The following is a 14,846-nucleotide window of genomic DNA, read 5'->3' as shown; positions in this document are numbered from 1 at the left end:
TCGTACAAGAATGACTGACGATAATTTGGAAAATTCTTTTCATCTTTGTATTGTAATCCAAATATCGATAGGTCGTTAATATTATATTTCAGATTATCTTTGGACATATTTACGGCTTTATTATGTATTTTACTGAACAGATGAAAGATTAAATAGCGATTTATATAACTTTCTAGGTACCACGATGTTTTTGTTTTTGATTCAACAATTATAGTTTTAGAAGTAGGTAAATAGAAATTTCGAAAATATTTTGACATGCTTTTATAGAACGGACGGCAAAGGGGCAGGACGCTGACGCATTCGCGAGTGCGTTGCCGACCTTTATAAAATATACTTATATGAAAGAGTTTTATATAAGGAAACTGTAGCTAGCACTAGATATCCGAAATACTTGATCAACTTGACCTAATCTAGAATCTGCGTGGGTGTCTTAATTCAAGGGCTTTTGTATGGCCCTTATAACCTTGTGATTGGGCATCATATGCGTAGGATGCTTTTAACATATTAACTAATACGTATTTGATTTTCGCATTTTGTTGCAAGATTATTTGTTTAAGTTGAGTTCGCTATTAGACGAAATTATTATGAATAAAAATGTTTAATATATTTATTTAGTTTTACAGTAATATTTAATTATTAATATTAATTTTGTTGTATACAGCGAGAAATTATTATTATATTAATATTTAATATACACTGATACAGGGGCCAAACTTTTAAGATTTGCTTTAATTTTCTGTTTTTACTACGGCGGTTATGAATATTATAAATACTCTGAATTATTTGTTGATCTATAATATATAAAGTGTAAAATAGTGGGGCCCCCAGAATAAAGAGAATAAAAAAAAATCGGTTGTCTCTAAAATCGGTTTACTGACGATAGTTGAACGTGACGTCATAAGAAAATCATGATGAAATTTTCAAATGGTTGCATTTTTCAAAAGAAATTTTAATTTTATTTGTTTGACAGATATTTTGTATGGATATACATATATAGAGATGGAGTAAATGGAAATCACAATTGAATTAATCAAGTTACATTCATTTGTACTCATAAATAAATTATTACAATTTTTTAACGAATGAACGCAGCCGGTTGTGCCTCTTTGTCGCTCCTTTCGCGCTCTCGCTTGCACTTCAAGCCTCAAATGGAACACCTCAGAGCGAGGTAACGCCGCTCGCGTCATGTTTTTTCGTGCGTGCAGCCGGCTCCATCGAATTATTAGACGTTGTCACGTCAAAATGCTTTAAATTCCATCTAGTAAACACTAGTACAGGTACCGGCAAAATTCTTCATATGAGAATTAAACAAGGGAGTGGGGCAAAGTGTGCGCATCGTATCGCACCGTGGGACACAAAGAAAACAAAATCGCTTCTGCGCAGGCAAGGCAAGGCAGGCAAGACATTTGTTCAAAATGTTTGCCGGTATCTGTAAACAACTTTTCTTTTGATATTTATATGTTAGTTTAATACTACACTATACTTGGTTTTACAGTAAATCATTGATTGAAAAACTTGACTGAAAAAAATTATAATTTTATTTGGATAATATTTTTGGCCGTCTCTACTACTTTGTTGTCGCGAGACCTTTAAATCTGGCCTTAATTAAAAAATGATATTATCATAATATAACTGATGTAATACCAAAATTAAATACGATTCAGTTCCAAATGATTTGCATGACAGAACGACATTACGACTACCAATTGAAGTTACATTTTTATGTTTCGGCCCCGTACCAGCGAGTACCATTCTCAATTCATGTTTTGTTTATTGATAAAACGCAATCATGTTCTTCGACGACATTTTTAATATGGCGGAATTGAAATCCATTATTTTTGAGTTTGTAATATCTAGTACTATATAGTCTAGGCTTCATTCGACTCTCATACCTGAGGTCGTAAGTTCGATCCCCGGCAGATGGATCATCTCTAGACTCATCGTCTATTGCGTGTTGTTCCCACGAGAATGTAAGTGCTCCTATTTCACCATGCCTCCTGCTGATAGAGGACAAATCTTTGTATTTAATTTATTTTATTATTATTAATTACTTAAGAAGTAATACGGAACATGGTGTAATGGTTGCAGCTCCTTACAAACGTTGTTTTAAAAGAGTGGCAGAGAGTTTATTGCCAGTTCTTCTCTTTCGTTCTTCGCCATTGATTTAAGAACTGGCAGTAAATGTAAAATTAGATGCACTCAATGTATATTTTATGAATGAATGATTTTGATTTGATTTGATTGATTTATTACTAGACTGCTTACCAAGATCGTCAGCAATAAAGCCATAATAATAATTATATTGTGTAATGCACACTCTTCGCTCACTTATATTTAATAATTAATATAAACCAAATAAAGTAAATAAAACGGTACAAATCATTTTAAAATATATTAAATCTTAGTATCTTTTTCCGAAGTAGCTGCCAGCCCTTCGTTCTCCTGTGATGTCGAATAACCTTTTTGATATTTCCCTTAAAAGCCTTATAGTATAATATAAGGCTTAGATATATATTGTGTATTACACAGACAATTCAACGTAAAGTTAAAAAAAACTAATCGTGTTTCCTTAAAGCCTTATTAATTATTCAAACTGTAATACAATACATTGTTTTTTATCACGAAATTACGATGATCACGCGTTCAATCCATTTTTGGAGTAATTTACATACGAACATGCCGACATGTTTTTTTATCGATTTTAATGAGGCGCGTTATACTATTGACCGAGGCTAACTTATCAAAAACTTTGGATTTGACTGTAATTATACTTACGCCCCAACCCAATAATTAATCCACAAACACCACAATAGATTGTTTTCAATCTGAGATTTTTGATTGTACAGTCGATCGATCACCCATCGACCTAAAAAAGAGCACGAGACCAAAGACAGACACAAAGACCTAAAACGAAAACACCATCAAAGTTGTGGTTAGCCGACGTCATTTTGACAGTTTGAATAATTTCTTTAGTTAAATTAACAGTCAACAGGCTAGGGAAGTAATAAAACGTCATCGATCCAAGTCATTTGTCTAGCTGTTTGATCAACTGGCTGAACATCTTTCAGGCCGTTAGTAAAACGGCTAGGCTGTTAATTAAACGGCTAATATTGGCTGCGACATATACATAGATCTATTAACTATTAAACGCAGTGTCACCTCGACGTCCACCGTTCCACAACTGCGCGTTTTTCAAGGCAGTTTTTGCCATGCACCACCGCTTTGTGGAACAAGCTGCCGACTGAAGTATTTCCGAACCAATTCGACTTAGGGTCCTTCAAGAAAAGAGCGTATCAATTCTTAAAAGGTCGGCAACGCACTCGCGAGCCCTCTGGCATTGAGAGTGTCCATGGGCGGCGGTATCACTTAACATCAGGTGAGCCTCCTGCCCGTTTGCCCCCGGTTCTATAAAAAAAAATAACAGGATAATAAGTCTAATGACGTCTACATTAGTTAACTCATAAATTTATTTTGTAACCTATGTACCAAGCACTGTTACCGCAACCATTTCTATAATAATGGGGCTTCTAAACGGGCCATGTTTTTCTGCAATTGATGGCTGCACTATTGGCAATTAATTGTCCGGCCATCACAAAAATGTTTTAATGCAGATGATGGCCGAGCAATCTATGGCCGGGCCATGTGTTGCAATATGTTAGCAATAGTATGGCCCATGATGCAGACTCCTAAACGGGCCACACATACCGGCAACAATGGCTGATGAAATCACACTTGTCGCAGCAGCTTATATTAATTTTAAAAGAACAGAAAAAGAAGAGATTAAGGATTCGACCTTATTTAAATAGGCGTGAAACTGTAGACAATTTGAGTCTAGCAGTAATAAGCCTTGATAATAAATTATTCAAGAACTTGGCTAGAATTTCAAAAGGCGACTTTGACTTTCTCTTAAACAAAATTGGACCAAAAATAAAAAGAAATGATACAAACATGAGAACAGCAATACCTGTTTCATCGCCATCACGAGATTTGCGATAACTCTACGGTTTTTGGCAACAGGAGATTCATTTAAAAGTTTTATGTACCTGTTCCGAGTGTTAGATTTCAACTTTTATACAAGAGGTGTGTACAGCTATTATAGAAGGATTAAAATAATACATCCAGGTAAGTTAACATAGGTTTATTAAATATGTTACGCATAGGTAGTAACTATTATGTACTTTTTAAATTTAATAATAATAGGTATCTAGTAGCAGCATATTCGTTTTTATTTTCGCCAGCATCGCGTATAATAATTTGAGCCTTTTAGTACGTGGTTTTGGAGTAGTATCGACGGCTTTCAAAGTGTCGGTTGTTTCTGATTCTACGACTTCACGTGGGTCAGCACGGATGTCAGTATGTAGTTTCAGTCGCCTGTGAATGCATAAAATTTTTAGTATATCTTTAAGCCTTTCAGATGCCGTCAGGAGTAACAGAATGGAAACAAGTTGCAAAAGATTTCGAGGGAAGAAGTTCAATTTATCAATCGATATATAACATACGTAATACAGAGATATGTACATTTATAATGACTAAAATATTTTATTAAAGATACTTACGTTAGAAGTTTTCATTTTCACTATGTAATCCTATATTCGTGGTATTTTGAGTAAAGAGAAACGATATCGCATCTTAAGCAAACCACTTTACTGTTTTACCGCCAGCACTACCACTTTCCTTCTTTTTCTCCTCATTATTTGCGTAAGTTCTTAGGCTTCTGAATTTTTTGTAAGCCTCGTTACTTGTTATGCCAAACTTTTCAGCGATTTCATTCCATGCATCTTTTTTAGAATTTCTATCTTTTTATGAGCCGGTTTTTATATCCCACAACTCGGGGTGCAAATGTATTTCTTCAATAAAATCAGTAATTGTCTTGTTAGACCAGTAACCATTTTTACGTAGTTGTCAAAATCCAGCTGATCGCAAAACACAGAATATAGCAACAGGCACACTTCACTCATAGCAAACTTCATGTCGCGTAGAAAAGGATACACTATGCCATAACAAAGAGAGTGACTGAAACAACAATAGAACTGGCTGTGCAATATTGCAGTTGAATTCGATAGCCTAGCGATCGTTCGGCAACCCATCGGGGCCATATCGGCCATAAGTGGCTACACAAAACATGTTTGGCTATATGGCCGGGACATTACTGCAACATTGCATAGTGTGGCTGACATTGTTTGCAATGTTGCCGGGCCATGTGTTGCAGCCATCAATTGCAGCAAAACATGGCCCGTTTAGAAGCGCCATAATATATGCAATTTACGACAAATTGTCGAGGGAAAGTTAATGTTTTCGTGACTTACTGCGGGGTTTTTAACAATCCCATGATAAATAGTTTGCGAAGAAGTTTTGGGTGGGGCGTGTTTAATGGAATTTATTAGTTCCTTCAACTTTGATGATATGTTTTTTATGAAAATATATCAAACGTGGAATACATTGTTATTTAATTCCAACACAACATTTATTATCTTAATATATATAAATCTCCTGTCACGATGTTTGTCCGCGATGGACTCCTAAACTACTTAACCGATTTTAAATTAAATTGGCACACCGTGAGCAGTCTGGTCCAACTTTAGAGAAAGGATAGCTTAGATCTTTATTTATAGTCGCAATTTTATTTTATTGTAAATTATTTGTTTATTATTTGATACAATTCTAACAGATGGCAGTGTTAAAACTACCCTTGAATAGCTTACTTCTATGTAATACAACAAAAACCTTAGCCACAGCATGGCCGAGTCTGCTAGTTATTATATATTCCTTTTGTTATTTACTAGTTTCCCCGCGAACGTTTCTCCTTAATGCCTTGCCTACTTTTTTTATTATATGCCAACATGTAACATTTTGCTATGCTACTCCAGAGACTGTTCGGTTTTCTGGAATGAAAACTTTTTAGGTTTTTCTTTGATTTTTCTGTATCATACGTTAAGTTTTAAGTTCTTAACTAACAATACAATAAAAAATAAGCGTGATCATAGATAGTAGATGAATTAAGGGATGTATGTATTTTGGTATGTTGTGTCTATAAAAAAAACAAAAGATTTTAGATAAAATAAAATAATAACAATTTTTTTTGGGTGGACGCCCCTTAAGCAGTTTCAAAGATAGAAGCCGATTCTCTGACTGAATATGCATAAATTCAAAAGATTCGGTCGAGCCGTTTCGGAGGACGAAACGAACCTTGTGAAACGAGAATTTTATATATTGGAAATAAACCTATATAATAGAAAATTAAAACAAATGCTTGCTTTTCCTCATTTAAAACTTTAACTAGCCCATGTGAACTTGAACTACATGGCCCAAAAGTCTGTACTCCAAAGCCAGCTTTCGTCCAAGGGAGATGAGACGGGGCTGACATGTCCACACAAGTAGCATCCCATACCAAAATGTAGTTTTTTAACGATTAAATGAATCGTGTATTGTCGGCAAGAACAAAGCTCGCACGTTTCCATCATATTTGGTATGTTGTCTGATTTTTTGCTAGGTTCAAGGCGATGCCCTATATGGCTATACATGATTTGATGATCATAATGATTATAAAATATGTGTATTCCCAATATAAGTGTGTTTTTATTCAGTGGTAGCATGTTACTAATATTATAAACAGGAAAGACAAAAGACCACGCATGAAAAGCACGGAAAACGTCGAAGAATTTAATAAGTTTATAATACATAGCTTCAATCTGTTAAAAAAGTGTTTTCTGTAGAGGAAAGATTTGTTAGTATGTTTGTAACGAATTGAATCAAAAAGTAGTGAAACTTTCACCATTTTAATGCTACATTATCACTCAATTACATGTATTTATTAATTTATACTTGTTACCTTATTCAAAAACATACACATAACAAAAAAAAAACAGGTTTCAAAAGTTATAAGGCTTCGGGCGGCCTTATCGATTTCTTCCAGGCAACCCTAATGTGTAGCAACGAAATATATATAATATATGTATAATATAGGTTTACTTAAAAATCTAATATATAAAATTCTCGTGTCACGGTGTTTGTGGTTAAACTTCCCCGAAACGGCTTTCGCGATTCTCATGAAATTTACATCTATTTTTCATCCCCTAAATGTTAAGGGTAATCCAATCCACCCCTAATTTTTTTTTTCAATTTTAGATAAAAAGAAATTTTTTTTATGATACATATTAAAAAATACTTACAACTCCTAATTTTCACCCCTCTACGATCAACCCCTATTTTTTATTATTAATGATATACTTGGCAAAACGAGTTTACCTGGTCAGCTAGTATATTATTATATTATATATATAGAATTTTTGTATATATATATACAAAAAATTCCTCAATATTTTTTTTATTTACAGATGTGTCAATAATGGCATTCTACCGTTGTGGACCGACGGCCATCGGCAGCCGGGCATCGTGGTCCGTGACTAGCCCTGATAAGACATACGAGCGTCCTTTAAGTGGAAATTATGACAGGATCTTCAACGCCTTTGAGAGGACCAACGCGTTTGAGTACGTCAAGAGCACCTTCGAGGGGAAAGAAGAAAGGTAACGAAAAAAGAAAGAAAGTTTCCAAAGAAGTCACTTCCAAAAAAATTCTTATAAGATTTTTTTTATTTTTTATTTTTTATTTTATTTTTATTCCACTACATTTTTCTATCGTAACAGTGACTACTAATTCTATAGAATTCCAAAATAATTCCCACACCAATTATCCTACATAAAAACATTAAAAAATTAAACTTATATTCCTAAATCTTATAACTAACATATTATATTCGCATAGTAGTGGTATTGTGTATCTTTAATATGCTTTTATTTTCGACATTATTTAATTGGCTTATAAGGATAGTGTATAGCTTTTTTTAATAACTAACTCGCTTAAAATTGTTATAATAATTAGCCTTTAATTCAGATACATTGACATTTAAATAAATTTCCATTTGGATCTTCTTCTAGTGTATCTATGTGCCATTTTTGGCTAAAGCCTCCTTCAAATCCTGCCATTCCTCTCTGCACTTTACCACTCTCTACCATGCACCAGCTTCTTTCATTTGGTCTATCCACCTTGTAGGTTGCCTCCCTCTTTTTCATTTGCTATACCTTGGGCATCAGTTTTGTACATTTTTCCTTCAGTTTTCTATTCCTCTTGCCCCGCCCATTTCCATTTTAATTTATTTATTGTTATTGTAACATCTGTCACCTTATTTTTTTTTTAACGCTGTATCCTTTATTTTTTCTCTTCTTTTCATCTCCACCCGAATCTATCGATCTTAGACATGTAGCTTATTGCACTTTAGTAGGCACCCAAGTTTTAAATCCTATTAGTTATTAACAGTTTAATTAAAAGGTTTTTAACTGTTACGCATAGCTTAATTACTTCAACGAAAACCTAATTAGGCACATAAACAGTTTAATTCTGAAAAAATAAAATTGGTTGTTAAGTAATTGAATTAATTAAACTATTATCATTAACGCAGCAGAGTTGTTGGTTTATTGTTTCGTATTTTCTTGAAGCTGTTAATATTGTGTTCGCATTAAGATAGTAGTGGTTGTGTTGATCCAGTATATGTGGAAAGCTTTGTGTGATGTGTGTGAAATATCTACACTTGGAGGTAAAAGTGGCTTTACAACCTTGTTAACCTTAGGTATCGACGTCTTTTTTGTAGGTTTTTGTTTTATTACATAGTAGTAAACTATTCAAGGGAAACTGTAGGAGAACTTATGTGAAACGTTGGTACTTTTAACACAGCGCCATCTGTTAGAATTATATCAAATACTAAACAAATATTTGCAATAAAATATTAATGCGGGTTTAAATTGAGATGTAAGGTATCCTATCTTTTAAGTTGGACCAGACTGTTAAATAGATAAGACTTTTAATTGCTTTGTTTTTTTCGATTAACTAAATAATCAGATGTCTTATGAATCTTTGCACTTCTTGCTTACCTAATCTAATTTTTTTTCTTACAGTGTTAGCCTGTAAGAGATCGCTTTTGATAAGGCCACCAGTTGTCCTCATTTTCATTGAATTACGTCAAATATATAGTATATATTCACAGTAGCGATATATAAATATTTTATACATGTACTATATTATATTTTATTTTTAAAACGTATATTTATAATAATAGTTGTTTAATTTTGTACATATGTATGATAAATTCACTTAGCGACATAATTTAGAGTAGATAATTCTAATATACCTTATAACTAACCTTAAAATGTAATAATTAAAATATTTTATTAGTATATATTAGTTTATTGCCAGTTCTTCTCTTCCGTTCTACGCCCTTGATTTGAGAACTGGCAGTAAATGAAAAATTATAATCATTTAATGTATATTTCTTCTTTTTGACGTTCATAAGTGTACATTATGTTAATTATATGAATAAATGTGTTTTTTTGAATTGATTTGATTATGTATGCACTAATATATTATTCTCCAACAGGCATACAGGATGCGGTGAAGTGGTGGTAAATCGCAGAATGTCGAGCAGTTTCGAGAGGGCGGACTGTGCACTGGCTGCGCAGACGCCATGTTCTGAAGACGAGGAGTTTTATAAGGAGAAGGTTCTGTACTCACAAGCCAGACAGCTGTTCCCATTACAGGAGGACTTGGCTGATTGGATCAATAAAATTATAGGTAAGGTTTCCTCTTAAGATCTTTGACTCTTTCGAGAGAGGAAACCAGCTTTCCTTAGGCCCAAAACATCGACAGCATGCGTCAGGCAATGGCTGATTATACTTGCCTATTAGATTAAATTACTTATGCTTGCGGATGACATCACCGCCTTCGACGGGGTCTCCTGGCCGCGCTTGGCCCCCGACAGACACAAGTGGAACCGGATGGAGGGCCTATGTCCAACGGTGGACAAACCAAAACCTAAATGTTAAAGTGTATTTTTTCTCAATTAAAAATCAATGATACTTAACATGTATTGAGTTTTGGAAATAAAGGCTATTACTATTAAATGATCTTGAAAAATACACTGAAATCCGAGGCACTATTGATTTATTTCAATTATTGCAACTAATTATAATTAATATTTCTCGATTGTTATTTTTTTTGGTATATGAACATTGTACACATGTGTGTAAGTAGGTCATGCAATTGTTTTATTGGGATTTGAACTGATTTAATTATCGACGAAGGCTTATTTATATACATGTTTGTATATCGCGTCTGTAAGTATTTGCAATTAAAATTAACTCACTCCGCTCTGTGATACTAAGAGTCTTGGCCTCCAAAACTTCTCTTAGACTTCCAGCTTTACAACTTCGATTTTAACCACAAACACAATATCGAGATTTTGTAATAGGCAGGATATCTTTAGACATATATTCACAGCTTTATAATTAACTAGCTGACCCGGCAAACGTTGTTTTGCCATGTTTTTGTGCCAAAAAATTAAAGTTTATAATTAACGAAAAAAACATAAGGGATGATTGTAGAGGGGTGAAAATTAAGGGTTGCATGTATTTTTGTATGGTGTATCGTAAAAAAATAAAAACGAAAAAATTTGTCTAAAAAATAAATAAAAAAATACAGGGGTTCTACTACGTTCATAATACGCACACAAAATTCGATGAGAATCGGTCGAGCCGTTTCGGAGGAGTTCGGTTACTAACCCCGTGACACAAGAATTTTATTTATTAGATATATAATTAATTTAGATTTTGTAATAGGCAGGATATCTGTAGACATATGTTCACAGCTTTATACATAACTAGCTGACCCGGCAAACGTTGTTTTGCCATGTTTTTGTGCCAAAAAATTAAAGTTTATAATTAACAAAAAAACATAAGGGATTATTGTAGACGGGTGAAAATTTAGGGTTGCATGTATTTTTGTATGGTGTATCGTAAAAAAGTAAAAACGAAAAAATTTGTCTAAAAAATTAAATAAAAAAATTTTGGGGTTCTACTACGTTCATAATACGCACACAAAACTTCATGAGAATCGGTCGAGCCGTTTCGGAGGAGATCGGTTACTAACCCCGTGACACAAGAATTTTATATATTAGATATATAATTAATTTAGATTTTGTAATAGGCAGGATATCTGTAGACATATGTTCACAGCTTTATACATAATAGTACATATTCGGCGTGGGAGGGCGTATCAATGAGCTCTTTTGTTTGTTTTTGTTAACACCAAACAGGTGCGTGTGGGTGTATTGTTATTATCGCCAATCTATTTATATAATAGAACATGGGGCTCACCTCACAATGCCAGAAGGGTCGCGAGTGCGTTGCCGGCCTTTCAAGAATGCGCTCTTTTCTTGAAGGACCCTAAGTCGAAATGGCTAAACTTGTTTATGATCGGAGGAAGTAATAATAATAGTGAGCGGTAACTAGTACTGTTTAACTGGAGCAATGAGGCATTTAACTGTCGGGTTAAGTTACCGTCAGATGATACGTTAACCTCAAAACGGTTACAAAACGTTAGTAAACAAAAGACTGAAATGAAATCATCAGAATCTCTTTATTTGTTACCTCTGAATTTAAGTATTTCTGAACCAAGTCAACAAAGGTTCCTTCAAGAAAAGATTACCAATTATTAAAACGTTGCAGACATTCTGGCAATGTAAGTATGGGCGGCAGTTGGTTTGCTCCAAAAAACGACGGGTTCCACTCCGGGAGTGCCGGCAGAAGTGAAAACTTGAATATTCTCATTCCCTAAAATATGGCGAGGGGGCCGATGGCTGGCCATGCGTCATACTCGTGAACGGGTGCTACTTGTGGTGACTGGGCGTATTTGAATTCGTGTATGCGGTGATATTAGTTGTTTCTACGTAATTGCGTGTTGTTCTTACGAGTATGTAAGTGCGTGGTCCTATTTCACCATGCTTCCTGCTGATAGAGGACAAATCTTTGTTTTTAATTTATTTTATTATTCTTTATTACTCAAGATGTCATATGGAACTTGGTGTAATGGTTGCAGCTCCTTACAAACATTATATATAAAAAAAACTTGGCGATTAAAAAGAGTGGCGGAGAGTTTATTGCCAGTTCTTCTCTTCCGTTCTACGCCCTTGATTTGAGAACTGACAGTAAATTTAAATTAGAATTTAATGAATATTTCTTTTTTTGACGTTTATAAGTGTACATTATGTTATATATGAATAAATGATTCTTGTTTGTGCATTTTTGATAGTTTGGAATGATTAGGGAATAATTTTGCACGAATTCCTTTAATTGTCAGTGTAAGAGTACTATCATTTATGTGGTAAAATACAATATTTATCTATTGCGCTATCGTACACAAACATGACAATTTGTTTTTACGCGCCAGCTGCCTACTCTCCATCCGTCTTACGAATTTTCGATCAGGTCCCGTGTCAGAACACGGGTCACGCCAGTTTAACATTTTTACCCATTCCAAAAAAATGTACAACGCCGCTAAAGAAGTTTATACCTCAATAATCTGTCCAACTAGTCATAACATACTTAAACCATTATCTGTGATATTGTTTTGAAGTTCCGTTAGCGAGACGGATGTGAGCTGTTTTCGCGTATCCGCTGTCCTGTTATGGTTTTCGACGATTTGCATAAATTTTATACTTTGAATATAATACGCTATTTGCTACATGCGAGTCGTTAAGTCACGGGGGCCTGAAAATATAAAAAGCAATAAGTATTTCCGAACTAATTCGACTTAGGGTCCTTCAAGAAAAGAGCGTACCAACGCCTACGTACGTACTGCGTATTAATATTAATATGTATAATTCAAATTACCGACAGACAGACATAACATTTATTACAAACAAAACACACACACATAACCACACAAAATAACAATAATAAAAAAATAATAATTATTAATTCTTTCATTGAAGTATTTTTGTAAATTTTTTTTGGATACAATCAAGCCGCCTCCAATTTTCACGCCATTTGCGTAACGCTAGTTATGAATCCCGTTTGCAAAATCTTTAAAGTTGTGTTGCCCTTGTGATTTATAAAAAGCTTCAAGTGGAACCGGTCGAAAACTTGTAGTTGCATTGCTATGCAAGGTTCGCTAGGGACATTATGCAATAAAAAAATAACCGAATTAAATTAATTTCAAGTCGTCCAAATATTCCATTACTAAAAAAATATTTTCTTTCCTTCTTTTCCTTCAACTGATTTTGTTAGAGTTCGATCATGGTATGACACGATATAGACACTCTTCTAAGTAAAATACTCACTCTCATTAGATTCCAATGCTTGTTTCTCTTTTTTGATTGGTCTGAAATAGAAAAAGAAATTTTTTAATCTTCATATTATTATTACGTGTCACGTTGTTTGCCCGCTATGGACATACAAACTACTTAACCGATTTCAATCAAAGTTGCCCACATAGTTCAGTTTGTTCTAACTTAAAAGAGCTAAGCTATATTATATGCGTGTGTATGTAACTGAACTCCTCTTAAAGGGCTGGACCGATTTGAATTATGTTATGTTCAGCCCGGAAGATTGCGCTGCAGTCGGTACTTTCACACTTTGTTTAATATACCTAATATAATCGCTTGAAATATCATGCAAGAAAACGTCTGTCGGATCCGTTAGGTTAAGTATATAATTAAGTTTTAGACAATTTCAGTCTGTGTTTAAAAAACAAACCCATTTTTATTTTTAGGCGGTCTTTTAATAAAACAGCCTTTTTCGAGCACTATAATTTGCGTGACATCATATTTATGTTATTATTATACATACTCATAGACGACCAACAAATGAAGGCATCCTTCCAGTTCCTCCACTAGTCTCATCTTCCCTGATAGGTGACCAACTGGGCTATTCTAAGGATCGTGACGTCATTAATTAATAGATTTTGCTTGACTCGCCAACCCCGGGAACGAACAGAGATTAAGTTAATTAAAAAACCTTACTTATAAAACTTTCTATTGGTCCGGTAGATTTGAGATTAAATCGTATATAGACGTCATTTAATGTGTATATGTTGACTTACGCCAATGATATCCTCATCACTTATTCATGAGCGTAAGCCAGGGCTTGGCAAATACTTTCTACTGCAGACAATTATTGCAGGAAACTTTTCCACATAGCAGTGGTCTGTCTCAAGTCTATTCTCTTTGACCTTAGGCATTAAATCATAGTAAAACAGCGAAGAGAATTAAAAAAAAAACGACGGGAATATTTTGTGCATTTTTTATCTTTTGGAATGGTAAGGGAATAATTTGCATGATTTCTTTAATTATCAGTATAAAAGTATTATTTATGTGGTAGAATACAATATTTATTTATTGCCCTATCGTACATGTATGACAATTTATATTACATTAAATACGCCGCGCCAGCTGTCTACTTTCCATCCGTCTTACGAATTTTCGATGTCACATGTCCTGATGCGACCATTTATCCATTACCAAAAAAAGTGTACAACACCGCTAAATAAAAAAAAAAAACTATGTCCTACCGATTGCCGCCACCTCAGCTAGATATAGCGAGAGTTTATAATTAACTTAAGAAATAACTTAATACATAAAAATATACCTAATAACTAACCTTAAAATTTAATTATTAAAAATATTATTAAAAGTAGTCCCTTTAGGCAAGGTTCCGAAGATACTAGCAGCGTTCCCCCTTTGAATAGCTAGACTAATTCTTTGTGCGAGGTAGCTGCCAGCTCTTCGTTCTCCTGAAGCGAGAGTTATAGTTACGTTCATGGATATACAAAAAACCCTTTTTTTATATCAATTGATTGGGGTAATCTCTTGGTTTTTTGTTTATCAATGGTTACGTTACACTTAAATGAGCTAAACTACATTTACATACACTTGGTTTTTTGTTTAGCATTAGACGCCTTAACCTAACATTAATATCGCACACTTGAAGCCAAATTAGCACTTTAGTTCCCACGTAAATCT

At 34.1% G+C, this 14,846-nt stretch overlaps 1 protein-coding gene and 1 long non-coding RNA gene across 5 annotated transcripts in view; one reads left to right on the top strand and one right to left on the bottom strand.

Moving 5' to 3' along the window:
* Nucleotides 1-14,846, top strand: part of LOC110995854 (GAS2-like protein 3) — a 77,702-nt gene that overhangs the window by 50,029 nt on the left and 12,827 nt on the right. For all 4 annotated transcript variants that reach the window (XM_045633436.1, XM_045633437.1, XM_045633438.1 and 1 more), the window contains 2 exons: nucleotides 7,335-7,524; nucleotides 9,429-9,622. In XM_045633436.1, the coding sequence (XP_045489392.1) occupies nucleotides 7,346-7,524; nucleotides 9,429-9,622 (373 nt within the window). In that variant the 5' untranslated portion in view covers nucleotides 7,335-7,345. The remainder of the gene's footprint in view (nucleotides 1-7,334; nucleotides 7,525-9,428; nucleotides 9,623-14,846) is intronic.
* LOC123690252 lies at nucleotides 4,124-5,249 on the bottom strand. The gene is made up of 2 exons (XR_006750983.1): nucleotides 4,557-5,249; nucleotides 4,124-4,371 (listed from the first exon to the last, which is right to left on the bottom strand). It is a non-coding gene; the product is annotated as an uncharacterized LOC123690252 (long non-coding RNA).

The sequence above is a fragment of the Pieris rapae genome, chromosome 23, assembly GCF_905147795.1.
Source record: "Pieris rapae chromosome 23, ilPieRapa1.1, whole genome shotgun sequence".
In the NCBI taxonomy this organism is placed as follows: domain Eukaryota; kingdom Metazoa; phylum Arthropoda; class Insecta; order Lepidoptera; family Pieridae; genus Pieris; species Pieris rapae.
The sequence above is the reverse complement of the archived record's forward strand: the minus strand, read 5'-3'. Positions and strand labels throughout refer to the sequence as shown.